This window comes from Leopardus geoffroyi, chromosome A2 (assembly GCF_018350155.1).
Source record: "Leopardus geoffroyi isolate Oge1 chromosome A2, O.geoffroyi_Oge1_pat1.0, whole genome shotgun sequence".
In the NCBI taxonomy this organism is placed as follows: Eukaryota; Metazoa; Chordata; class Mammalia; order Carnivora; family Felidae; genus Leopardus; species Leopardus geoffroyi.
In genome coordinates, this window is record NC_059331.1 from 9,114,866 (window position 1) to 9,141,870 (window position 27,005).

The 27,005-nt window shown below is 56.3% G+C and overlaps 1 protein-coding gene and 1 long non-coding RNA gene across 5 annotated transcripts; one reads left to right on the plus strand and one right to left on the minus strand.

Moving 5' to 3' along the window:
- Window positions 1-242: 242 nt before the first annotated feature.
- MAST1 (microtubule associated serine/threonine kinase 1) lies at window positions 243-26,951 on the plus strand. Of its 4 annotated transcripts, none has more exons than XM_045492106.1 (27): window positions 243-368; window positions 4,022-4,053; window positions 6,008-6,096; window positions 6,567-6,642; window positions 8,482-8,560; window positions 10,418-10,578; window positions 10,779-10,854; window positions 11,024-11,233; window positions 13,470-13,571; window positions 13,659-13,791; window positions 13,870-13,937; window positions 16,812-16,897; window positions 16,987-17,195; window positions 19,934-20,072; window positions 20,192-20,324; window positions 20,461-20,626; window positions 20,728-20,829; window positions 20,981-21,103; window positions 21,582-21,691; window positions 22,307-22,485; window positions 22,574-22,824; window positions 23,158-23,364; window positions 23,580-23,809; window positions 24,022-24,144; window positions 24,263-24,399; window positions 25,319-25,506; window positions 25,610-26,951. In XM_045492106.1, exons 1-27 carry the CDS (start codon window positions 330-332, stop codon window positions 26,866-26,868), a joined length of 4,707 nt encoding a protein of 1,568 aa, XP_045348062.1. In that variant the 5' UTR covers window positions 243-329; the 3' UTR covers window positions 26,869-26,951. The 4 variants fall into 4 exon arrangements, with proteins under 4 accessions (XP_045348062.1, XP_045348063.1, XP_045348060.1 ...); XM_045492107.1 differs by having other exon boundaries at window positions 248-368; window positions 4,025-4,053; XM_045492104.1 differs by lacking the exons at window positions 243-368; window positions 4,022-4,053 and adding an exon at window positions 4,214-4,391.
- LOC123605358 lies at window positions 1,253-6,558 on the minus strand. The gene is made up of 3 exons (XR_006715733.1): window positions 6,325-6,558; window positions 2,367-2,501; window positions 1,253-1,563 (listed from the first exon to the last, which is right to left on the minus strand). It is a non-coding gene; the product is annotated as an uncharacterized LOC123605358 (long non-coding RNA).
- Window positions 26,952-27,005: the final 54 nt, after the last annotated feature.

The window sequence follows — 27,005 nt, forward strand, 5'->3', positions numbered from 1 at the left end:
TCATAGGTGTCTCTTCGTAGCTTGGCTCCCTTGGGGGCATATGGAAGCTTCTCCCTAGCTTACCCCCTCCCGCCCCTACCCTCCCCCCCGCCCCCCCTGGCGCGGGCAGCCTTGGCCGAGGCCGGGCTCGGGCGCCCAGACGCAGTGACGGCGCCGGGTCCGCCCCACTTTGCTCCGCCCCCGCCACCCCCCCCACCCGCCGCCGCCGCCGCCGCCGCCGCCGCCGCCGCGGTCCCCGCGGCTTCTCACTCCCTCCCTCTTCCCTCCTCCCGCCGCCGCCGCTACCGCCACCTCCCTCCTCCCTCCCCGGGGCCGAAGCCGCCGCCGCCATGGACGATTCGGGCCTGATTCGCCGCCGGAGGCTGCAGGTACGCGGCAGCCCCGGTCCCGGGTGGCGGTGAAGGGGTCGGAGCCCTGAGGCGGGGCCCGGCAGGGGGCGGGAGAACTTGCGCCTGGGCCGGCCAGGGCGCCCCCTCCCACGGCCTCGGGACGCTACCAGAGGGGAACTCGGTAGCCGCGCGTCCCGCCGCGCTGGCGACCCCGCCCCTCAGGCGCCGCCCGGGGCTCCAGGGAGCTGACGGAGGGGGTGCAGCCGAGCGCTCCCCCTCGAGGATAGCCTGAGGGGCACCTGGCCCGCCAGAGGGGGAGGGGGCTGGGACCGAAGTCATCGCCCTGGCTCAGCGCCAATCTGGGGGTGAGGGGGCGCAAAGCAAAGTTAGTGCCCCAGGGCTCGCTCCCCTCGGGGCAACCGGCGCCGCAGAGGCAGTAAACATGTTTATACTGCAGCCTCGCCCCTCAGCACCCCAGGAACCCCTTTCTGAGGCATGGGGAACCCCTGCGACCTCCATGCATCTGCCCAGCCACCAGGATTCTTCCTACTGCCCTAATTGGACAGACACCCTAGACAGCCTCCCTCCTCACTCTTCATTCCTCCTCCCTTCACTACCCCCCCCCCCCCCCCCGCGAGATCCTCAAGTCCAGCCCAGCTTGTGGGTGGGCGGGAGCGATTTTTAGCTCCTTGCAGCCTTAGAAGATACTGGTCTCCAGGCTGCGCAGGCGCGGGAGTGAGTCCACTGCACAGAGTGGGACACTGAGGATTGTGGAGTGTGGGGAAATCCAGGCGTCAGGAACTCCCACCTTCAAGATGGGTGGGGATTCTGAAGCTGAGAAGAGTTCTTTTCTACTATCTTCTTACTGCGTTTCTAAGGGTTAATACGAGGGTTCGATGTTGTCCCTAAACTGACCCCAGCGAGGAAACTGATCAAAGCTTCATCTCAAGGCCTGCCTGGGGTCTGGTCCTTCTGATCCTCCTTGGAGCCCAGACCCACGCCACATAATCTGGAGGAGTTTAGATAAAGCCTAGGTGGCTCCAGACTCAGGCTACATCCTAGCCTGGGGCTTGGACAAAGAAGGGGAGGATTCAAACCCTCATCCAGGGTCTACTTCTAGACTCCTCTAACCTACCATCCCTGAGGTTGGAGACCAAGATAAGCTGATCCGTCACTGCAGCAGGAAAAATCGGAGTTAGGTGATAGGAGGGACTTCCCAGGTGTCTGGAGGATGCTGGAGACAGAACTGGGTTGGAAAGCTAATTTGCTTTCGAACAGAGCTCAAATGGCTCCATCTAAGAGCCTTGGGCTCTTGAGAACTTCCCTGGATTCCCACCCGTTTTAGTGCTGGGGTGGGAAAAGGGGTTGTGGGAAAAGGGAGGAAGGGGCGGCAAAGCCAGAGCAGGTGCTGAAGCAGCCAGACTGGGTCCGCGCCGTCGGGTCCCCAGGAAAAGGGCGGTAAGGGGCGGAGCCTACAAGACGGTGTGTTCCCGCCCTCCGGGCCAGCGCCGACTCCCATTGGCTCATCGCCACGCGGGCCTTCCAACGCTCAAGACCCCGCCCCCAGCCTGGGATCCTCCCACTCACCCACCGTTCCTTCCTGAGGCAACCCCTAGTCTGTGCTATCCCGCCGGAGTCCTGTCCCTACCTCTTCCTTTCTGGCGGGATTAACCACTTCGCTGCCTTGGATACACCCCCACCCACTGATGCAACCCCCTAGGAGCTGTCCCACAACTGCGGAGCTCCCGAGGGCCTCCAATTGTGTGCAGCTGGGATCGTATATACGAACAGCATCCTGAGTTCGAAAGCCCATCCCCAGCGCCGTCCATCAACCACTCGGAGAAGCAGAATCTGCTTGGCAGAGCGTCTCTGCAGCTAGTGATGGAGGTGGCGTCTGTTTACTCTGACGCAAGGATCCAAATCCCCTACTTCTCCAGTTTGCCCTTTACTTCTATTCTCGAATATTTAGGAGCGCTAGCAAATGGGGCTAGGTTCGAGGACTACTTGGGAGGTGTTTAAAGGTCCCCAGGGGCTCACCCTCGAAGGCCGAGTATACCCGGATCTGGAATCCTGGCCTCCGTGGCCGAAAAATCCAGGTCTAGATTTCGCTTGGGCCATTGCGGTCGTCCCACCCAGCCGGCTGGTCCCAGCTGCTCCTCATTCAAACTGATCCTGCAAAAACAGAGGGAAAACCTGGAATGGATTTCTGGTCACCCGTGGCTCAGGGGAGCATGGCTGGAGATCTGGACAGTGTTCTCTTTGACCCCAACCATATGTCTGTCCTCTGTCCATGGGAGTGGGAGGTACCTTTGGCCCATCCTCTGTCAAGCAGCATGTCCATTCATAATAACTCCTGCTCCTATGACCTAATATTTATTGAGTGCTTACTATGTGCTAGGCCTCATGCTAAGGTGCCAGGCACCTGAATCATCTCACAGAGTCATCTGTTGAAAGGTCTGCTGGACCTTCTTTGGAAGGTCATTTGCCAAGGTTATAAGGTCATTGGAGTGTTGGAAGGTCATTTGCCAAGGTTATAAGAGGCAAATCTGAGCTTTGAACCCAGGGCTTTCTGCTTTCAGAGATCCTAGAAAGGATCTAGAACATAACTCATTTTCCCCTGGTTAGAGTCCATACCAAAAGGCTTTTGAAACTCTCACCAGAATCTTCCATCTGCAGCTCTACCCAGCCTCCTTTATTCACTTTGGCCTGTGGACACTGAACTGGCTGGAAGGTGGCACTCCTTCTGCCCGATGCTTTCCTGGGAAGAGGGCACAGACTTCCATAACTTTTAATCCCTATAGTGGCTTCCTGAGTGCTTGACAAACAGAACACAACCTTCTTGTGGTCTGGACACATAAAGTTAATAGTTAGCAATTGTTATCATTACCATTATCAAAAAAGACCACTTGGCCATTGTCTGATTCCCATTGCAAATTTCAGTTTTGAGTGACCCTAACTATCCCACCCCCAACACTGAATCTGTCTGCGAGCGGGGTAGAACCCTTGGGGTGTGGAGTCATTTATTCATTCAACTTTCACGCTTGAACATACCAAGTTCATTCCTGTCTCTGGGCCTTGGCAGTTCCTTCTGCCTGGAATGCTCTCTCCATAGATTCTTCCATGGCTGGCTCTTATTTTTTCAATAACTATCTTAAAAGTCACTTCCCCAGAGCAGCCCTCTCTGACTATTGTGTCCTCCTCCTAGCCATTTTGCATCATATCACCTTAATTTTATTCATGACACTTATTACTGTTTAAAATTATCTTGTTTACTTCTGTGTTAATTTGTTTATTGTCTGCTTCCCTGCTTTATATGCTAGTCCCAAAAGGGCAGGAGGTTTTTTCCTCATTTGCTGCTGTGTCCCCAGTGCCTAGCACAGGGCCTGGCATACAGCAAGTGCTCAAGAAATATTTTCCACATAGGCTCCTGTTTATTTGCACACACACACATGGAGGTGACAACTCAGGAGTCCTACATTGGGCTCTGCTGGTGTCTGGGGTCGGGAGAGAAATCACTCTGGTACCCTCCCCCCCAAAGAGCCCCGCCCTCCGTGCATAACGTAGGTGTGGGTGAGGATGCTGATGAGTAGCTTGTCCCGCCCAACTTTTGCCGCTCCAGGGGGTGACAGGGCTTGCAGGCAGCAGCTGCTGGTCCACTCTGACCTCTATCCTTTTGCCCCCTTGCCTTCTAGAAGGATTTGCCTCTGCCCCGGAAAAGCAGCAGGTGAGCCTTGGGGAGAGATGCGCAGGGCCGGCCGCCCCTTTTCGAGTCCGGGTGGGGGCGCCAGGCGCGCGCGCGCGGGCGGGGCCTGGAGCGCTGGTGAGCAGCAGCGCCCCCTCCTGGCGGGCGGCAGCGGCACGGCCCTCCCTTCCCCCGCCCTCCCCTGCCCGCTGCGGCTCCAGCCTCCGCCCCGCGCGCTAGCTCCCCGCGCCGCCGCCGCCACTGCCGCACCTGCCACCATGTCGCCGCCGCCGGGTCATGTCTGACTCCCTCTGGACAGCGCTTTCCAATTTCTCGATGCCCTCCTTCCCTGGCGGCAGTATGTTCCGTCGCACCAAGAGGTAGAACCCCATCCCTCAGACCCTGACCCGGCCCTCCCCACTAAAGCCGCCCCTCCGGCCGCTGCCGCAGGGCGGGGCCCGGGATGCTGCACCCCGTCCAGCTGCGCCAGAGGTGCCCGTGCGGCGCCTTCTGCAGGGGATGGGGCTGAATTGGGGGACAGTGTGGGCCGAGACTGGGGGCACTGTGCGCCGGCGAGGACCGCTGCAGGGGGGAGGAGGCTGCGCCGGTTGTTGGGGGGGGGGTGGGTGTTGCGGCGCCTTTGTCTGCTGGCGCTGCGGGCTCCGGCAACCCAGTGGGGGTAGGGGAAGAAGGGGAGGGTGGGGGACTTGGCACCCTCGGAACAATAGCCGCAGCCTGGCCTCCCCCCCCGCCCCCATGCCGCGTGTTCTTGGCCTCGCTAATGTGCTCAGTCACTGTGGCAGGGGGTGAGGGGAATGGAGGGGCTGGGGGCTCCCTCTTCACAATCTGGGATCCTGAGGGGCAGAAGGAAAGGGGGGGGCTTTATCATAGCACAAACTACCCCCCACCAAGAACACAGCCTCAGCCGGAAAATAGTGACACAGAGCGTCACGTAGGACATGATGTCACACACATGAACACATTACAGCCCTAGTGGCCCAGATACACCCTGGAGCCATCACGCATACAGTGGCCGTAGGTCAGAGTCATGCCCACCCAGACACACGGGGGCACCCCCAGCGTCACACACAGATGAACAGCCCAACAGGTACAGTGCTGTGTATGTACATCTAGGAAGATGTCACATGCATGACGATACACACACACGATTATGGCATCCAGGACGCACATAGACACATGTATGGCAATGACATCTATGCACCCAAGAATGCCACAGCACATGATATCACCTAAGCTTATCACATGCGGTGTTACACAGATGCCAGAATAAATGACACAGGGAATCTCGCAGAGACGGAGAGATACACAGTATCATACCGCATCATAGAGAAGACTCATCTAGGGAATGTCACACATGGTGGCAGGCTCACAGGGTATGAAACTCACACACAGTAGATGCCACCCGTGGACACACATGGGGAATGTCACACACATACACAAGGGCAGGGTATCACACAGACTTAGAATGCCTCACAAAGACATAGACACATGTAGCAAAAATCATGCACGCACGCGCTCTAACACACAATGGCACATCTAGTCATGGGCAAGTGGCATGGCACACTGTTTCACACAGACGCAAAAGGTACAGGTCCTATCACATAAGGTAAACCCAACCCAGTGCTGAACTCACACACTGGGCGCCACACGTGGATACACACAGAGGATGTCACGCACAGCCCCCAAGACAATATACGCTCCTATCATTCCATGACTGACGCCGTGCCTCCCATGGTCACACATGATCCACACAGGTAATTTTGCACACACGTGCCACACGCACATCCCTTCCCATACGCAGCCCTGCCTAGGCCTCCATCACCTCCTCCTCTGAGCAATCCTCTGGGGGCACCTCCAAGCGCACACAGATGGGAGACAGGCGGGGATCTGAGATGGGAAGGTGGCTGGCTGGTTGGGTTCACAAACTCACTGGGCTGCGGCCCGGCCCGGTCCCCTTGCCTCGCCTTCCCCGCAGCTGCCGCACCAGTAACCGGAAAAGCCTCATCCTGACCAGCACTTCGCCCACGTTGCCGCGACCCCACTCCCCACTGCCTGGACACCTGGGTGAGACAGGTGGTGGGTGCGGACCAGACTAGAGGAGGCGTGGCTACGGGGTAGGGGCGTGTCCGTGCCGCAGGATTGGGCGGAGACTGAACAGAGGAGGACCCAGATTGGGCAAAGGGCGGGACCATCTTGTGTGGCAGTGGTCAATCGGCTGAAGGGGCCTTTGTGGGCGGAGGCCCAGGCGGAGCAAGACTGTGAAGAGGGTGGGGTTGAGGGGAGGTACCGTACCTGAAGGGCGGGGCCATCTCAGATGTAGACAGAATCGGCCTGATGGGGAGCTGGGCTGACTCCATAACCAAAACAGTCTAGAGAGGCAGGGCTACAGCTAAGGGGGCGTGGTCCACTCATACGTGGGTGGGACGAGACTAAACAGGGGAAGGGCTGCTGTTGGCAACGCGCTTTGGGGATTGAACGGCCTGGTGGGATTGCCTCCCATACCAAGCTTTAAGATCCCCCTCTTTCCGCTACAGGTAGCAGTCCCCTGGACAGCCCCCGCAACTTCTCCCCCAACACCCCCGCCCACTTCTCGTTTGCCTCCTCCCGAAGGTGAGTCCCTCTCCCCGGGGCCCTAGAACCCTGGCCGGACCCTCCCCAACCACCGTCTGGGCCTCCATCTGTTCCCCTCCTAATTGCACCTGAGACGGGGCCTGAGGGACCCGCAGAGTGCCCCAGAGTCCCAGCGGGAATAAGCGCCAGGCCTTAGGGGCGGGGCCTATGAGAAGGCGGGGCCAACCGCCTATTCGGAATCAAAGGGGGAGTGGGACTTCCTTTGCCGCGGAGCGAAAGCGCGTGCGCTCTGAGCCCAGGGTCTCAGTCTCCCCAGCCTCTAGCTCCAGGCCGGGCGTTTCCATAGCAACAGGACAGGGAACGGAGATGAAGTGCGCAAGCGCAGACTGCAAGATGCCCATTGAGGGACTTTGGTCTCCAATGTGAGGAAGGGCACCTAGAGCTATTTCTCCAGGGCCCGAGAGGAGCAGTCATAGGTTTCCCTACGGGGATCTTTGAGGGTTTCTAGAATGTCACTAATGAATTTTCTTGGGGCCTTTGGCGAAATTGGGGGAGGCAGAGAGATTCCTCCGATGCGTTTTGGAGAAACTTCTGGGAGTCACCAGGCTGTTTGGGCGGGATTCTTTTTCTTCGAACTTTATTCATTCTAAAAACGTTGTCTGAACACGTGGTGCGAGCTGGGAACTGAGCATAAGGGGTGAATGACAGTCTTTGTCCTCGGGGTTGAGTTGGGGTGGCGGGCCAGAGAACGCAGATCACTGCAAAGACTGGTGAAGGCTGTCGTGTGGAAGTCACGCAGGACTGTGGGGACAGAGGATGCCTCCCTGGGGTGGCTGCGGAGAGATCCCCTTGGCTGCGGGATTCGGCTGAAGGCATTAGGGAGCCAGAAAAGGGCTCTAAGATTGGAACCTGATCTGGTCGCTTGCATGGTGGGTGGGCTAGGAGGGCCCCGCCCCCTGGAGGGAGGCTAATGCCTGGGAGTGTGTGTCCCTGTGATATGCAATCTTTGTGCTGATGTGGATGTGTGAATGTAGGCTTGTGAGACTGTGGTCGTGTGAGGCGGCCCTGCCCACACATATGCCCACGGGGGCGTGCATCAGCGTGCAAGTGTGAGCGTGTGCGAAGGTATCCCTGTGCATTTGTAAATGTGTGTGAATGCGTGAGAGAGCATGCCCTTCCAAGTACGTTTCCATGTGAGTGTGCAATCTGGTGGGAGTGTGAATGAATGTGTGGCTGCGTGGGAGTTTGAACGTGTGACTGAGTGCGTGAGCGTTCTCGAATGTGTCTGCGAACGTGGCAGAGTAGAAGTGCTCCATCTCTACGTGTACGTGTTCGTGTGTGTGCGCGGGTACGTGTGTGTGTGCAGGCGTGATGGTGTGTTCGTGTAGGGAAGCGTGCGATTGGGGCCCGTGTACGGGTCAGGGGTTGTGTGTGTGTCCGTGTTGAGGAGTCATGCGTGAAGGTGTATGATTGTCCGTGTGTGATCTCAACCACACGAGTCACACTAACACTAGCGGGTGTGGCCGGGGGAGCAACGGTATCTGTGTGTGAGTGAGCCGACGTAGGAGGATGTGGCAGCGTGTGTATTTGAAAAAGAGGGGCCCTTCTTCTCCAAGAAGGCTCAAGTGGCCTCAGTCTGAGCACTTTATCATGGGGGCAGCTTTGGGGATTCCTGATCTTTGCTCCAGGTCCCTGGTGCCCGGCTGAAAGACTTCCTCCTTACCTCTGTGGCTCTGAGGGCCTTTCGGAATCGTAGAGCACAGATATACCCCCAGCCCCTACCCTAGTGGCAGCCAGTAGCTTCCCTCACACCCTGAGGACGGGGAGGGGGAAACCAGTGGGGCCTAGCAGCCTCTGAGCATCTTGGCTGGGTTCCAGGGCGGACGGACGCCGTTGGTCTCTGGCTTCACTTCCTTCGTCCGGCTATGGCACCAACACACCCAGTTCCACCGTCTCGGTGAGTCGGCAGGTGGGCGAGTGGGCGGGAGCCCTCACCCAGGCCGGCAGTTGCGCTGGCCTTAATGAGGGTTTTGGGTTTCTCTAGTTTTCCAAGGTATCACCCGTCCATCTATTGGCAAGTTACAGGTCCCCTTGAAAGCCCTGTTCTCCACCCTCAGCATATCTTCTTGGGGGTCCTGCCTATCGCCGACTTATCTTACAGATAATGGTATTAAGGCTCACGGGTCGAACCACTTGCCAAGGGTCTCAGCTGGCCGGGGCCAGCACACTCTTCCCCCAGAGTGTATTTGCTCAACCACCGCAATACCCAAAGTCTCTCTCCACCTGCCCCCTTTTCTGCCTGAGTCTCTGGTCCACTCATCCATCCATTGGTATGATGTTCAGCAGACATTTATCATGTGACTGGCTGTCATATGGTGGGTGGGCTCTATAAGGTGGGCCAGGATCCAAGGATTCACGCAGCCCTCATGAGGGGAGACAGACCAGTAAGAAGATATTTACAATACAGGGTATTGGAGCTGTTTTGGGAGTGGCACCAGGTAAGGTGATAATAGGAGGGAGCACCTGACTCAGCTAGGGGGGAGGGTCAAGGAAGGCTTCCTGGAAGAGGTGGAATTGAAGCCAAGACAAAGGATCAGTAGGAGTTTGGCAGGTGGAGGAAGGAAAGGAGGGGTGTTTCACGAAGAGGACCAGGGAACAGCATGTGCAAACTCCCAAAGGCAACAGGGAACTTGTTGCATTTGAAAGTTGAAAATAACCTCAACTGGCTGGAGCTTTGGGATGGAAGTGGAGGTACGAGGGTGAGGTAGGCAGTGACCCTGGTCATGCTGGGGCTTCTCAGCCAGGGCAGGGCGGTGGATCTTATTCTAAATGTGATGGGAAGCCATACAAAGGCTTTTTTTTTTTTTTTTTTTTGCTTTAGATTAAATTTTACTAAAATTTCAGCCTGAGCTATTTGACATCGTGGTTCTGTAGATCATATGTTATGTGCATTGAAAAAATTATTTTAATAGATACTGGTGGGATGGGGAGTGAGTGATGTAACGTTTCAAAAGACCCTTCTGCCTGCAGAATCAAGTGGATATCTTTGTGTTTCTCCACTGATATGTGCGGGTCTGTGTTTGCCCGACTGCGTGCTAGACCCTGACTCGGGACCAAGGAGAGCCAAGTCTCTGCCCTCAAGGAGCAGGCAGCAATAAAAATTAATAATAACGATATAGTAAGTCAGGAGATAAATACAGCAAAAAGAAACAAGATAAGGCAGGGATAGGGGGTGAGGGATGTGTGTTCAGAGGGGTGAATGTCACCCACAGGGATGACATTTAAGCAAAGATGTAAAGTGATCTGTAGTGATATGCTCCTGACAGAGGGAGCATAGGCCCCTCAATGCAAAGGCCCTGAGGCAGGAGTGTGCCTGGCTTGTTCAAGGACCATCCAGGAGGCCTGTCGCAGCTGGACCGAGTAACTGATGGGGAGAGTGGGCGGAGGTGATGGCAGGGAGACAGGACCAGATCTTGCAGGATGTTGTGGGTCTTGAGGAGGACTTCAGGGTCCATACTGAGTAAGGTGGGAGCCACAGAGCGTTCTGAACAGAGGAGGGATATGACTTGATTCAGGCTTTAACAGGCTCCCACTGGCCACATCTGTGTGTGTCACAGTTCTCATCCGTGTCTGTCCCTGTCCCCCTGTCTATCTCCAGGAGTCCCAACCTGGACCCTGGGATCCAAGGATCATAAACCAGGTCCTGATCCCGACCCTGCCCAGTGGCCCATCAGCCCCAGGAGTCCCAGCCCAGGGTCGCGAGCTGTGGGGGGGACTGCGGTGGCTCTGACCCCGGCCCCGCTCCTCCCCCCAGTCTTCCTGCTCCTCCCAGGAGCGCCTGCACCAGCTGCCCTACCAGCCCACCGTGGATGAGCTCCACTTCCTTTCCAAACACTTCGGCAGCACCGAGAGCATCACAGACGAAGATGGTGGCCGCCGCTCTCCTGCAGTGCGGCCCCGCTCGCGGAGCCTCAGGTGGGTAGATAACCTCCCTCCACCCCAAGTTGATGGTCTGGCGGGGGGGGGGGGGGTTGTGTACTGTGAGACCTCTGCCCAAGCGATTAAACGGGTTACAGCACGATGGGTGAAGTTTTACGGGGGAGCGGGGGTGGGATCTAACACCTGGCTGCTTTCGGAGGTTGGGGGCTACACAGGATGGGCTTTTCTCCCCGCAGCCCCGGGCGCTCCCCCTCTTCCTACGACAACGAGATCGTGATGATGAACCATGTCTACAAGGAGAGGTTCCCGAAGGTGAGGCGGGGCGGGGGGCGGCCGCGGGGAGGCCCGGGCGGCGGGAGCCCTCGCTCGCCTTAGCTCCGCGCGCCCCCTGGTGGCCGGCGCGCGCAGCGCAGGCTCCCGGCGGCCACAGCCTCCGGGCGCAGCCCCGCGCCGGCACCCCGGCCCTCTGTCCCCCTCGCAGGCCACCGCGCAGATGGAGGAGAAGCTGCGCGACTTCGCCCGTGCCTACGAACCTGACAGCGTGCTGCCGCTGGCCGACGGCGTGCTCAGCTTCATCCACCACCAGATCATCGAGCTGGCCCGGGACTGCCTGACCAAGTCCCGCGACGGCCTCATCACCACCGTGTACTTCTATGAGTTGCAGGAGAACCTGGAGAAGCTGCTGCAGGATGTGAGTGTGTGTGTTTCGGGGGGCGCTGGCTCGGTCAGGCCCGACGCCTTCTTTCACCCCACTTCCGTTCAGAGGGCGCCTACCACGTGCCGGGCGCCGCCATGGAACTTCAGGGGTGGGAGAGAAAGACGTGGTCCCCAGTGCAAGGACGTGGTGCTCGTCTGGAGTGGTGGGGGAGGCAGGGACTTAACCTCCCTCACCTTCAGGTCTTTACTCAAATATCAGCATCTCAGGTGGCGTCTAGACCCCCTTATTTAAAATGTCAAACCCACGACCCACCGTCTCTTGTCTCTTTAGTTTTCTCCTTAGCACTTAGCTCCTTCCGTCCTCCTGTGTATTTTTCTTTATCTTATTTTTTGTCTCACTTGCTCAAATGTCAGTCCCACGGGTGGATGATGAGGTTGTCTGTTCATTGCTGCGGCCCTGATGCCTGGCACGGTGTCCTGCACACAGTAGGTGATTAATAAATTTTGGTTCCATGGATGAATGAATGAAAGTAAACAAGATGATACCCCCACTTAACTCAATGACAATGGGTAGCATTTATTAAGCAACTACTGTGTGCTGGGGCAGTGGGAACCCAACAGTGAACAAACTAGAGAAATATCCCTGCCCTCTTGGGGCTGATATTCTAATGTGGAAGGTGGATAGGAAACATGGAAACAGATCAAGGTATTTGGTGATTTCACCTGATGTTTAGGGCTCTGAAGCAAATAGAACAGGGCAATCAGGTGGAGTGTCAAGGACTCCCTTGTTAGGTCCAGAAGGCCTCCCCAGAGGAGGTGACATTGAAGTTGGGACAAGAATAATGAGGAAGTGACAGTTACGAGAAGTGCTGGGGGGAATGTGTGCCGAGCAGGGTGAACAGCACATGCAAAGGCCCTGAGGTGAGAAGACAATCTGGGAAATTCTAGGAGCGCAGAAGCCAAGTGACTGTACTGTCTTCAGGGAATGACGTTGGATAAGGGCACAAAGACCAGAATACGGGGCTTCGGGCTCTAGGCGCCCACTCCGACCTGAAGGGCAGTACGTTGACTTATGGGATTCATCATCAGATCTGGTTTGAGTCTGGATTCTGCCACTAGATTCGTAGGAGTTGAGAGCACAGACCAAACGGCCCAGATTCACATCCAGCTCATCACTTACTGTGGAGCCTTTGCCAAGTCACTTAACCTCTCTGTGCCTCAGTCCTTCTGCTGTAAAAAGGGAATTTGCTCATTCATTAATTCCACAAATATTTATTAAGCACCTGTTCCAGGCCTCCCACTGGCCTAGAAGCTGGAGAATTCCCTGGAAATAAAACAAACAAAAGTCCCTGCCCTCAGGAAGCTGACATTCTAATAAGGAGAGTCAGAAGATAAATAAAAAGCATCAGGGCTGGGACTGGGATGAGACAAGTATTTAATCTTCTCTCCCCCCCCCCCCAGGATATTAAAGTAATTATTGGAAAAATTGAAAAGTGGGTATATTAAAACTTAACATTATTTCGAGTATTTTATTTATAATCAAACCAGAATTTGTTAGAATTTTACTTTTCTGGTTTTAATCATCAACAATATTTTTATTAAAGCTGTTAATCACTGAGAAACCATGTACAGATTCCCACACACTTCCTCCCTTTTGCTTCAAGCTCCAGTGTGGCTCAGGACAACCCTAATAGATCCTATCCTCCCTTAAATTTTGTTATTTTGCTTATCATGGATTTTTTTTTTTTTTGCATGCTTTTCTCACATACTGCATTAAAATCTTAGTTACCTTGAAGACTGAGATTTTTGGCTTCAGGGTGAGGTGCCTCACTGCCTCACCCTAGTCTTGGCCTTGATAGACACGATAGAGAAATTAACATATGGCCTGGTAGAAAGGTATTCATGGGATAGAAAACAGGAAAAGCAGAGTACGGTCATTAATGATGATTGAGGGCACAGCCAGGAGGTGGGGTGCGACTTTAGACACGGATCAGGTAGCCACACAGGGACCAGAGGGGAAAGCATGCCCGGGGTGGAGGGATTCTAACTTGGCCTGGAGCATAGGCTGTTTTGAAGATGAATGAGAGAAGGTTTTAGGACAACATTGGCTACCATCATTGTCATTCTTTTTTACCGTGTGGCCCGAGCCTCAGTTTTCTCACCTGTAAAATGGGACAACAGCAACAGTGTGTACCCAGTGGGGTGGGGAGAGGGGCCTGGCTGAAGCCGGGCACCTGTGAAACCTACCCCCACTGTGCCCGCCGCCCCAGGCCTATGAACGCTCAGAGAGCATGGAGGTTGCCTTCGTCACCCAGCTGGTCAAGAAGCTGCTCATCATCATCTCGCGCCCCGCGAGGCTTCTGGAGTGCCTGGTGAGGGGACTGGGCGTGGGGGGGGGGGCGGGTAGGGGTTGGGGGAGGGTTGGAGCCCACCCTGAGCCTGCTGCTGCCCTGCCCCAGGAATTCAACCCTGAGGAGTTCTACCACTTGCTGGAGGCAGCGGAGGGCCACGCCAAGGAAGGCCACCTTGTCAAGACTGACATCCCCCGCTACATCATCCGCCAGCTGGGCCTCACCCGTGACCCCTTTCCAGGTGCTGGCTGGTGGGTGCAGGGGGCTGGGGTGAACCCACCCAGACCCCAGCCTCCGCTCACACTCAGCCCCTTCCTAGACGTGGTACACCTGGAGGAACAGGACAGCGGTGGTTCCAACACACCGGAGCAGGACGACCTCTCTGAGGTGAGGCCAAGAGGGCCAGCGGTCAGCACTCTGGTTCCGGCAGGACAGGCCAGGGCTCACCTCCTGGCTCTGTGTCCTCAGGCTGGGTGGATCTCTTGGTCCCTGGTCCAAGCCTCAGTTTCCCCATCTGTGAACTGGGTTAAATCATCGCCATGCCATTCCTCCGTGGGCCTTTTCTCTTTTCATGGTAAAATATACATAATCCAACCATGTACGCATGGTACCTAAAGCGTACCATTTGAAGCACTCATTTTATTTTTTTTATTTTTATTATTTATTTATTTTTTTTAAATTTTTTTAATGTTTATTTATTTTTGAGACAGAGACAGAGCATGAACGGGGGAGGGGCAGAGAGAGAGGGAGACACAGAATCGGAAGCAGGCTCTAGGCTCTGAGCCATCAGCCCAGAGCCCGACGCGGGGCTTGAACTCACGGACCGCGAGATCGTGACCCGAGCTGAAGTCGGATGCTTAACCGACTGAGCCACCCAGGCTCCCCTTAAGCATTCATTTCAAAATGAACAATTCAGTGGGTTTTAGTATATTCACAATAAGGTATAACCCTAACCCTAACCCTCACTTCTAGCAGTTACTTCCCACTCTCCCTGCCCACCCCTCCCCCCCCCCCCCCACCCTCCTGGCAACCTCTGAATTGGGACACTATAGATTTGCCCATTCTGGATATTTCATGTAAATTTCATAGTTGGCCTCAATGTGTATTTCATATATATTTCTGGATATTTCATATAAATTGACTTTCACTCTGTGGCCTTTTGTGCCCAGGCACAATGTTTTCAAGGTCTATCCATGTCGCGACATGAATCAGTGCTTGGTTCCTTTTTATGGCTGAATCGTATTCCATTGGATGAGTCTTCTGCATTTGTTTATCCTTTGTCTCTTGGTGGACATTGGGGTTGTTCCCGTCTTTTGGCTGCTGTCTGAGAGTGAAAGTGCTGCCATGGACATGTGTGTATAACCGTTTCAGTCCTTTTGGGTACACAGCCAGGAGCAGAAGTGCTGGTCATATGGATCGTGAGGAACCCCGCGTGGGGTTTTGAGTCGGTTGGATGTCTCTGCATTAGCCACTTAACATAGTGAAAACTGCCGTGATCCCACCTCTAAGCCAGCCACGCTTTGACAGATGTTCCTTCTGTGAGACTGCCAGCTTTCTCTGGACTCGGCACTGCTCTGTTTGTTTGTTTCTGTTTTTTCAAATTGCAGCGAAATCTAGAGATGAGAAGATCTTGACTCACAATCTGGGTTTGGGCCTTCTTTTGAAAAATTGGAAGTTCTGATAACACCGTGGTGGAGCCAGCTGGCCCTAAGTGGGGGCGCTTGCCCCTAGGATATGGGGCACTTGCCCCCCCAGTCATGCATGGTGCCCCCCCTGCCCGCCCCCCCCCCCCCCCGCCTGCCTGGCCCCTTAAGGCATTTGAATTCGTAACCTTTGTTTCAAGTTGTGTCTATGAATTCACACACATCACACATGCACATCTTTCCTTTATATATATATTGAACAGAATCTCACTATGCATGCCATTTGTTTAATTTTTTGAATAGGTAATGGAATGACATCACTCAAAACTCTAAAACTCTAAAAAGGTATTTATCTTTAATTGTTGTTTGTAGGATTCTACCTATTTCATTCAATCAAACTTGTCAATTGAGTGATTCAAACCTTCCACGTCCCTATTCTTTTCTTCTTCTTCTTCTTTTTTTTTTTTGCCTGGTTAATCTAATCGTTTCTGAGAAATATGTGTTAAATCCTTGTTTTGAGCAATTTCTTCCTGTAATTCTGTCAAGTTTTGGGTCAGATGTTTTTAGACTACGTTCTTAGGAGCATACAAATTTAACATTTGCATGTCACACATTTTTGGGAAATACTTCCGGGATAAATCTCTTTGTCCCAAAGAAAAATAAACATAACTTTCACAAAAGGTGTACAGAGAAATATCTTACACCCACTCTTGTCCCCCCATTGACCTATATCCCCCCCCAAATATTAGTATATGTGCTACTGAGCACCCCCTAAATACGATTAGATAGCTCTATTTTGCCAAAAAACTTAAAGTACATTTTGCTCCTTGCTTTTTTCCCCCACTTAATAAAATACTGAATCAGTGTACTGAGCGATTCCTTTCTGTTTAACAGTGGCACAGTATTCCTTTACGCAGATGCCTCTCATGTGTTTATTTAACCGGTTTCCTAAAGATGAACATATGGGTTGTTTCCAATCTTGCAATGAGCGAGCTGATACATACGTAATTTTTCACATGCATATCTGTAGCAATAATTCGAAAATGAAATTACTGGATCAAAGGGAACATGCACGTGTACTTCTTTGTATAGGCCAGAGTACCTTGCATGGAGGTTGTACCATTTTACACACCCGATAGGAAGGCATAAAAGTGCCTCTTCCAACACAGCTTCACCCAGAGGGTGTCAGCTTTTTGGATCCTTTTGGCCAGTCTGCTAGGTGAAAAATTGTATCTTGGGGGAGTTTTGATTTGCTCTTCGGCCACTATATGTGAGGTTCAGCATCTTTTCATACGGTTAAGAGCTCTAATTGTAGTTCACATATCTTGTCTGTATTTTCTCTTCCATTGGTGGGCTTTTTGTTATTGATTTCTGGTAGCTTTTTGTATATGAAAGTGATGATTTCGTAGGCTTCTTTCCTAGTGGAAAAAAGTTAGGAATATAGCTTCCGAGTCAGTATCAGGTTCCAGTCCTGACTTTGTTACTCCTTCACTGTGGCACTTGACGAAGGATCCGTCCACCCCCTCCCTGTGCCGCAGATTCCTCATGTGTAAAACGGGATGATAAGAGTTCTAGTCTTATGATGATGGCGGTGGTGGTCTCCCTTGTTCCCCTGCAGGGCCGCAGCGCCACCACCAAGGCTAAGAAACCACCCGGAGAGAATGACTTCGAGACCATCAAGCTCATAAGCAATGGTGCCTACGGGTGAGCCACCCGGGGCTCTGGCGGGGGGAGGGTGGCGGAGGCCGGGTGTCTCGGAGGTGATGGCCGGTCCTCGCTCTCTCCCCCTGCAGCGCTGTCTACCTGGTGCGGCACCGAGAGACGAGGCAGCGCTTCGCGATGAAGAAGATAAACAAACAGAACCTGATCTTGCGCAACCAGATCCAGCAGGCCTTTGTGGAGCGGGATATCCTCACCTTCGCCGAGAACCCCTTTGTGGTCGGCATGTTCTGCTCCTTTGAGACCCGGCGCCACCTCTGCATGGTCATGGAATACGTGGAAGGTGTGGCTGCCCGTGGGACTGCAGGGAAGATGGGGGGATGCACGCTGGTCACAGTTGCTCAGGGGCCTGTCGGAGCCTCAGTTACCTGACTGACTTTCCACTTGTATGTTTATCTACCTATTTATCCAGTCATTGATTATCCATCTCATCTGTTTATATCTAGCCACATATTGGTCTATCTATCTATCTGCTTTGGTTTCATTCAGTATAAGTACATCCATCCAATTACCCATCCACCACCCACCCATCCGTCATCCATCCGTCTATCCATCCATCCATCCGTCCATCCATCCATCCATCTGTCCATCCCATTCATACACCCATTTGATTATCCCTCTGTTTGCCCATCCATACATCGGTTATCCATTACATCTATTCTAAAAAATTATTAGAGCTCATGTTTTAGAGAATATTAGGTTTACAGAAAAACTGACTGGAAAGTACATCGAGTTCCCACCTAACCCCCTTTCCTCCCAGTTTCCTCTATGATTTACCCGCTGTCTTCCTGTGGCGCATTTGTTACAATTGAACCAACGAGGATAGGTGATTATTAACTGAAGTCTCTAGTTTATACTAGGGTTCGCTCTTGGCCTTGCACATCTATTTTCATGTATCCGTCTTTTTATACATCGAGCCATTCATTCACCCATCCATTTATTTACCCACCATTATTCGACACTCATTTATCCACCGATATTTATGCACCTATTTCATTGTCCATCCATCCATTTGCCATCCATATTTTTATCGATCCATCCACAACTGTATTCTAGCAGCCACCGTATCCTACCTGGCTCTCTCCTTCTGTTCTTCCACAATTTATCCATCCATGTATCCACCCATCTGTTTACTCTCTGTCCATCCAGCCACCAGTGTATTTTTTCACCTGCTTATCCACCCATCCATGCTTATATTCACCCAAATATTAATTCATCCATTGCCCGAAACACACATCCTGTGTTTATTAGGACACGCAGGGTCTCTATGCTGCCCCCAAGCCTTAGTCAACCATCCATTCACCCAACAGATGTCCCCTCTTCGTTTTCCTCATGCCACATGCTGCACTAGGCGCTGGTGGCGGTTGGGACCCAGACAGGCACACCTCTCCCCCCATGGAGGTTACATTCTGGTCTGTGCAGACAGGCAATAAACAAGCAAAACAAGACAGAGGAGGCCAGGTGATTTCATATAGCGAGGATGGCATCAGGGACCATAAGGCTCAAAGAGGCAGGGGCCTGGAAGAGGAAACCCAAGCACAAAGTCTCTTAAGTGAGAAGGTGTCTGGATTTGGAGGAGCGGTGAGGAGGCCAGGGAAGCTGGAGCCAAGTGAGCAAAGCCAAGGGGAGAGGGGTGGGGCGGGGCGGGGCGGGGGAGATCGACAGGTGACGGGGCGGGCATGCAGGGCCTTGCAGAGCCCCGAATGGCATTGGATTTCATTCCAGGTGCAACAGACATTGGCCGTGAGGTCTTAAGCAGAGTGGATGTGATCCGATTTATGTTTTAAAATATCCATTCAGCTGCTGCAGTGAGGGCAGAGGCAAGGAGACCAAGATGGAGGTGACCGCACAAGTTTAAGGTCCTGCGCCCCCTGAGTGTGGCCCGGCCCCGAAGTCTCATTTGGAAGTCATTCCACTTGGTTCTCAGCATCAGTGTGTGTCAGGATTCCCTGAGGTTGTGGCCAAATGCAGATTCCTGGGCCCCACCCTCAGGGAGTCTGGTTTGTCACTTTCTGACACCCAGCTAAACCTGGCTCAAGCTGGAAGGAAGGAAGGAAGGAAGGAAGGAAGGAAGGAAGGAAGGAAGGGAGGGAGGAAGTTGTTGACTTGTGATTAAAAAAAAATCATGCCACCTTCAGGAATGGCTGTATCTGGGTGCTCAAACTATGTCATCAGGAATCTCTTCGTCTCTTGACCCTGTTCTTCCATGTGTAGACTTCCCTCTAGACAGGCTCTGATGTAGCAGAGTTGCTATCCAGCCGATCCCAGTTTACATTCTATGAGATCAGCAATCTTTGTGAAAATAGAAGGGAAAGTCAGTCGGGGACTGACTCACTGAAGCAACTTGGGTTACATGCTGGTCTGGCTGCTGCACCTGGAAGAAACTCCAGCCTTTGTAACAGGAAGGAGGAACGGATCTTAGGAGACCAAAATACGAATACTGTTTACAGTAAATCTGGTGGGGGCCAGGAATCTACATTTTAAGGCCCAGACCATCAAGATTCAGACTCCAGGAGATCAAGAGCCATATGCTTGCAGATTCAGTCAATAAGCAGGCAGGCTTGGGGTGCCTGGCTGGCTCAGTTGGAAGAGTATGTGACCTTTGATCTTCGAGTCATGAGTTCGAGCCCCATCCATGTTGGGTGTAGAAATTACTTAAAAAGAAAATCTTAGAAAAAAAAAAAAAAACACAAAACAGTCAGGCTTTTGTACTGGCCAGATCTATCCTCCACCATCGACTCCTTGCGCGACCCAACCTCTCTCTGAGTCTCAGTCCCCTCCCCTGTGAAATCAGCTGATCATATTAACTTTGAGGATGGCTAAGAGGAGGAGAGAAGCCTGGTAGAGGGCACTCCCCATGTGATCCGGGGAGAGGGAGGCCCCTCTCTGAGCCTCAGTCTTCCTTAGCTGTGAAATGGGAGCCATGTGAGGTGAGGACTTGATGTTATGGTGCGTGTTGAGGGCTCAGCTCTAGGCTGAGGGTGCCTCGCTCTTCACACGGGCCAACTCCTTCCCCCACAGGGGGTGACTGCGCCACCCTGCTGAAGAACATTGGGGCGCTGCCTGTAGAGATGGCGCGCATGTACTTTGCCGAGACGGTGCTGGCTCTGGAGTATTTGCACAACTACGGCATCGTTCACCGCGACCTCAAGCCTGACAAGTGAGCCTTGGCCCTTCCCATCACTTCCTCCCTGCTGGTCGGGAAGCCGTGGCATGGGAGGGCCAGGAGTGGACTTGGGCCTCATTTCTGAGACCCTCCCCTCCCCCCACCCATTGCAGCCTACTCATCACCTCTATGGGGCACATCAAGCTCACGGATTTTGGCCTCTCCAAGATGGGGCTTATGAGCCTCACCACCAACCTGTATGAAGGCCACATTGAGAAGGACGCCCGGGAGTTCCTGGACAAACAGGTGTGTGTGCGGGCATGGGGGTCACCGTGGGTGGAGCGACCCGACAGAACCGCGGGGCCCAGGGCCTGGTGGGGGGCTCGGCTCTCCCTCGAGGCCCCTCCTGCGGCCAGGGCGCAGGCTGACGGCCTGCCCCCAGGTGTGTGGGACCCCAGAGTACATCGCACCCGAGGTCATCCTGCGCCAGGGCTACGGCAAGCCGGTGGACTGGTGGGCCATGGGCATCATTCTCTATGAGTTCCTGGTGGGCTGCGTACCCTTCTTTGGAGACACGCCCGAAGAACTCTTCGGACAGGTCATCAGCGGTGCGTGCCTCCGTGGTGGGCAGGTGGGGGCGTGGGGTCATGGGCCAGCCCAAGGCCTCGTAGACTCCAAAAAGTGACCCCCAGGCCCGCCTTTTCTGCAGATGACATCCTGTGGCCAGAGGGGGACGAGGCCCTGCCCTCGGATGCCCAGCTCCTGATATCCAGCCTCCTGCAGACCAACCCCCTGGTCCGGCTTGGGGCAGGTGAGGGGTCTGCTTTTCAGAGACACTGAGGGCGGGGGGCCGCTGTCAGAGAGCAGGACTCCCAGGGCCGCGGTCTGGGGCTGTCTGCTGGGCTGGCCTTCAGCCCCTCCGGGACCCCCTCCCCTCCCCACTCCACCTGCTCCCTCCCCAGGTGGTGCCTTTGAGGTGAAGCAGCACAGTTTCTTTCGAGACCTGGACTGGACAGGACTGCTGAGGCAGAAGGCCGAGTTCATCCCGCACCTGGAGTCCGAGGATGACACCAGCTACTTCGACAGTGAGCAGGGACAGGGGGCGGGATCCGGTGAGGTGAGAGAGCCTGGGCGGGGACCCCAGCTGGCTGGAGGACCTCCCAGACGAGAGGGCTGAGGTTGTGGTGGGGGTGTGCATTGCTGGGAGGCTTGGCCCGGCGTAGAGGTGGGGCTCAGCCTGAGAAGAGGGCAAGAAAAGAGGCCGGGGTAGGGATGGGTCCTGGAGTGGGAGGAGTTCTCAAGTTGGGCCTGCTCCGGGGCCGGTCCAGTGGGGGGTGCTAGGACCCAGAATGAGGTAGGGCCCGGGGTTGAAGGTGGGATCTGGAGGTTGGCTTCTCTGGAGCCTCTGAGAGTGGGGCTGGGCCCCAGCTTGGGGGAGGGGCCTGAGTCCGACCGGGGAGTGGGGCAGAGGCCTGCAGGCCTGTTCCGGCGGGGTGTGGGGGTTGTGTCTGATCTGAGGAGTGGACCCTTGCCTGCGGTTATGGCCCACCCCCCAATCCTCAGCCCGCTCAGACAGGTATCATCACGTGAATTCCTATGATGAGGACGACACCACAGAAGAGGAGCCCGTGGAAATACGCCAGTTCTCCTCTTGCTCGCCGCGCTTCAGCAAGGTGGGCCGAGGCTGGGCTAGGGGTGGGTGAGACCCGGGGGGCGGGGGCCAATGGTGGTGGGGACCCAGGTCTCGAGCCGGGGAAGCCACTGAGGGGGTAAGAGATCCGGGAGCGATAAGGCTTTCGGGGGCGGCAGCATGGGGGTCTTGGGACTGCCCCGTGGCCTCCAGTGGAATCGAACGGGAACCCGGACAGTTGTCGAAAGGAAGCCCACGGTGGGGCTGGGCTAGTTCTGAATGGGGCGGGGTCAGGACCTGGGGCCCGGGAGGATGCGCAGTGGGGGCGCGGCAAGGCCGGGCAAGATCTCGCCTGGGGAAAGAGCGGAAGGGGGTGCAGGCCTCGCCTGGACGAGAGTAGACATATTTGTGTGAAGCCTAGGAAGGTGGGGCAAGAACAGATTCTTGAGGGCACGGGCGGGTCAGGGCCTAGCCGTGGAGCGGGGCCTGAACTGAGTTGTAGGTGGCCGGGGTACTCCCCAGAACTGGGCGGAGCCCGGCCGTGGGCAGGTGGAGCGTAGTTTGGGCGGGTCCGGCAGCGGGAAGCGCATTGGTCCGAGAGCGAAGGCGGGACCTGGGGCCGGACCTGCCTCCCACCACCCAGCGTCTGCCCTTGCAGGTGTATAGCAGTATGGAGCAACTGTCGCAGCACGAGCCCAAGACCCCCGTGGCGGCAGCGGGGCCCGGCAAGCGGGAGCCCAGCGCTAAGGGCCCAGAGGACAAGGCGGCCGGCAAGCGGGAGGGCCTGGGAGGCCTGACCCTGCGCGAGAAGACCTGGAGAGGGGGCTCCCCGGAGATGTGAGCAGGGACCGGAATGGGTTTGGGGACGGGGCCCAAAGGGGCGTGTCTCCTCTGACACCCCCACCCCCACCCCCACCCCTTCCAGCAGCAAGCGTTTCTCGGCTTCCGAGGCCAGCTTCCTAGAAGGGGAGGCCAGTCCCCCGCTGGGCGCGCGCCGCCGTTTCTCTGCACTGTTAGAGCCCAGCCGCTTCAGCGCCCCTCAAGAGGACGAGGATGAGGCCCGGATGCGCAGGCCTCCCCGGCCCAGCTCCGACCCCCCAGGCTCGCTGGATGCGCGAGCCGCCAAAGAGGCGGCTCAAGGGGACGGCACCCCCAGCGCTGGGGACCCCGAGGCCAGTGAGTGTCCCCTTCGCCGCCTTCCCCAATTCCCCAGTGACCATATATTGAGCATTCAGTGAGCGTGGTGCTGTTTATACAAGATCTCACCCACTCTTCACACTCCAGCCTGGGATTCCCATCAACATGGGGAACACCTCGTGTTCCATTCTGAGTCCACAAATGTATTTGAGCACTTCTGTGTATCAGGAGCTGTGCTAAATGGGTATGTCACCTGCTTTCATGAAACTCACAAGTAAGAGACAGAAGTAGGAAGAGCATTCCAGCCAGAGGGAACAGCTCGCAGAAGTCCGTGGCCTTGGACTGGCCCCTAACCCACTTGTTCTGTTGCAGCTGACCGCCCACGCCCAGGTGACCTCTGCCCACCCTCGAAGGATGGGGACTCATCAGGCCCTAGGGCCACCAATGACCTGGTTCTGCGCCGGGCGCGGCACCAGCAGCTGTCAGGAGACCCCGCAGTAGAGAAGAGGCCTTCTCGAACTGGGGGCAAAGTCATCAAGTCAGCCTCGGCCACTGCTTTGTCCGTCATGATTCCTGCAGGTGACCTTGGGTTCCACATAGCCGGGGAGGGGCTGTCTCCATTTGTGCCAGGATAGGCCGATGAAAACACTGTATTTTCCCTGTCCACAATGATTGGCTCCGGGATGGACCAATGAGAACCCCGGGACTTTGACTTGGGAGGAAGGAGGAGCAGATACAGGGAGAGATGCGTCTTGAGTCGGCCCCAATCTCTGACCATGGCTCTGTGTCTGCAGTGGACCCCCATGGAAGCTCACCCCTGGCCAGCCCCATGTCCCCACGATCTCTCTCCTCTAACCCATCCTCACGGGACTCGTCACCCAGCCGGGACTACTCACCGGCTGTCAGTGGGCTCCGCTCCCCCATCACCATCCAACGCTCTGGCAAGAAATATGGCTTCACGCTGCGTGCCATTCGCGTCTACATGGGTGACTCAGATGTCTACAGTGTTCATCACATTGTCTGGGTGAGCGCTCGTGCTTGGAGTCTATGTCCCAAGATGAGGAGTGGGTGGGTGGAGAGAAGTCCCCCCCCCCCCACCCCGGGGATGAGGGACTGCTCAAACTGTAGACGAGGATTGTTGCGCACGCAGAGCTAGGTGTCTGGTGCAAGGAGCTCAGGGAGCTTTCTTTGTTACCAATCCTGTGACCCTACCCCTACGGGGTGTCCTGTCCCCAGCACGTGGAAGAGGGGGGCCCAGCCCAGGAAGCAGGGCTTTGTGCTGGTGACCTCATCACCCACGTGAACGGAGAGCCTGTGCATGGCATGGTGCATCCTGAGGTCGTCGAGCTGATCCTTAAGGTGAGTGCAAGGGAGGGAGCACCCTGCCCGGAGGGTGGGGGAAGGGTGAAGAGATCTTGGGGAACTGGAGCTGCTTGAGCAGCCTCCAGCAGAGCACTTCCCCCTTTCTGACCCCCAGAGTGGCAATAAGGTAGCAGTGACTACAACACCCTTCGAAAATACCTCCATTCGCATTGGCCCTGCCCGGCGCAGCAGCTACAAAGCCAAAATGGCTAGGAGGAACAAGCGGCCCTCTGCCAAGGAGGGCCAGGAGAGGTGAGTGGGGCCAAATGCAGTGGGCAGGTCTCTAAACAGCGGGCTGAGGAAACCCGCGCGCGTGTGTGTGTGTGTGTGTGTGTGTGTGCAGTGGGCGGGGCTAAGGTGGGAGGTGGTGGGGACCTGAGGAGGGAAGTGGCCAGGAAAAGTGGCCGGTCGAGGCCATGCGGCAAAAACAAGAGGACAGAGAAGGAAGAGCTGGGCAAGTGGCAGAAGCCAGGGAAGGAAGCTGTGCCAGGTTTCTAGGTTGGGAAGAAAACCTTGTGGGGGCGTCTTGGAAGGTGGGCAGCGCCAGCACTTGTCAACTAAAGCGGAGACCATCTAGGGGATGGTCCTGACCTGTTGGATATATTTAGACGGCTGGGAGGGCTGGAAGAAGGGATTTCTAGGTGAAATGAGCACGCTAGGCAAGACTGGGCCAATGGAGGTAATTTCTTCCTTTCTAGGTAGGAGGAGCTAGGAGAGGTGGGCGGGGCCGGGAGAATGTCGTGTTTTGATCAGTGAGTTTGTCTTGGACGCGTCGTTGAGGGGGGATTCGAGTGAGGAGCTAAACAAAATTGGGTCAGGAGAATTTCTCCCAGCCCTGTTAGGTGGACTGTAGCTGGAGACAGAGGAGCTAGAGAGGTGGGCGGGCCAGAAAAAAGTTGGGGTTTTTTTGTTTGTTGTTTTTTTTAAAGTTGGTCTTGAGGAATGTTTTCCTAGCTTGGGGTGGGGGCGTCCAGGAAGGAATGGGTGGAGCCTGAGGTGGGAGGAGCCTAATGGGACCAGCGGCCAGGAAAGTTCTTTCGGTTCTGATAGGTGGGTTGCAGCTGGGAAGGGAGGGGCCAGGAAGGGTGGGCGGTCGTGCGGCCCTGAAGTGGGAGAAGCCGGGAGTCCCGGAATTTGGTGAAGGGTAGGTGGCCCCCTCTTTGTCCCCCAGCAAGAAGCGCAGCTCCCTCTTCCGCAAGATCACAAAGCAGTCAAACCTGCTGCACACTAGCCGCTCGCTGTCGTCGCTGAATCGGTCGCTCTCGTCCAGCGACAGCCTCCCGGGCTCGCCCACGCACGGGCTGCCTGCACGCTCGCCTACCCACAGCTACCGCTCCACGCCCGACTCCGCCTACCTAGGTACGCTCTGCGCCTGCGCGCGGCGGGCCAGGCGGCGAAGGGTGGCGGGGCTGTGCCCTGGCGGTGCCCTCCGCGCGCTCCAGCCCCTCTCGCCCGTCCGCAGGCGCCTCCTCCCAGAGCAGCTCGCCGGCCTCGAGCACGCCCAACTCGCCAGCGTCGTCGGCGTCGCACCACATCCGACCCAGCACGCTGCACGGCCTGTCGCCGAAATTGCACCGCCAGTACCGCTCTGCGCGCTGCAAGTCGGCTGGCAACATCCCGCTGTCGCCGCTGGCGCACACGCCGTCCCCGACACAGGCGTCGCCGCCGCCGCTGCCAGGCCACACGGTGGGCAGCTCGCACACGACGCAGAGCTTCCCTGCGAAGCTGCACTCGTCGCCGCCGGTGGTGCGCCCGCGCCCCAAGAGTGCAGAGCCCCCGCGCTCGCCTCTCCTCAAACGCGTGCAGTCGGCGGAGAAGCTGGGAGCCTCGCTGGGCGCGGACAAGAAGGGCGCACTGCGCAAACACAGCCTAGAGGTCGGCCACCCGGATTTCCGCAAGGACTTTCACGGCGAGCTGGCGCTACATAGCCTCGCTGAATCTGACGGCGAGACGCCCCCCGTCGAGGGTCCTGGCGCACCCCGGCAGGTCGCCGTTCGTCGCCTGGGCCGCCAAGAGTCGCCCCTGAGCTTGGGCGCGGACCCGCTGCTGCCCGAGGGCGCCCCGAGGCCGCCGGCGTCCAGTAAGGAGAAGGAGTCCCCCGGGGGTGCCGAGGCCTGCACCCCACCCCGTGCGACAACTCCCGGGGGCCGGACCCTGGAGCGGGATGCCAGCGGCACACGGCACCAGAGCGTGCAGACAGAGGATGGAGCGGGTGGGGTGGCCAGGGCTGTGGCAAAGGCCGCGCTGAGCCCGGTGCAGGAACATGAGACCGGCAGGCGCAGCAGTTCGGGTGAGGCGGGCACACCCCCGGTGCCAATTGTCGTAGAGCCTGTGCGTCCCGGGGCCAAGGCCGGGACGCCCCAGCCTCCTGGTGCAGACTCCAAGGGGTTGCAAGAATCCACCTCCCTGGCACCTCTGGCACCTGAGGTCCCCCGGGGTCGGGAGTGCTGGGTGCTGGAGGTGGTGGAGGAGCGGACCACGCTGAGCGGGCCTCGCTCCAAGCCCACCTCCCCCAAACTCTCCCCAGGTCCCCAGGCCCCCTCCCTAGCCTCCACAAAGAATGGGTCCAGCAGTGCAGGGCCCCCAGCTCCACCCGCTTCCCTCTCGGCCCCAGCCACCAAGCCTGAGGCGGGGCTGACCTCCCGGTGCCCTGCTGACGCTATACCCCCAGCAGGCCTGACCAAAAAAGGTGCGCCCTGCCCCACGCCTCCAGGCCCGTAGCCCAGGGGGCTGTTGGCTCTGCTCTGTACAGCCACCTGTATACATATGTACACATATAAATAAAGTGTGTCTGTGCTGTGTGAGCTTTCTGGGGCTCACCCCACCTCCCCTGGCGGGGCAAGACATCGGGTTTTAGC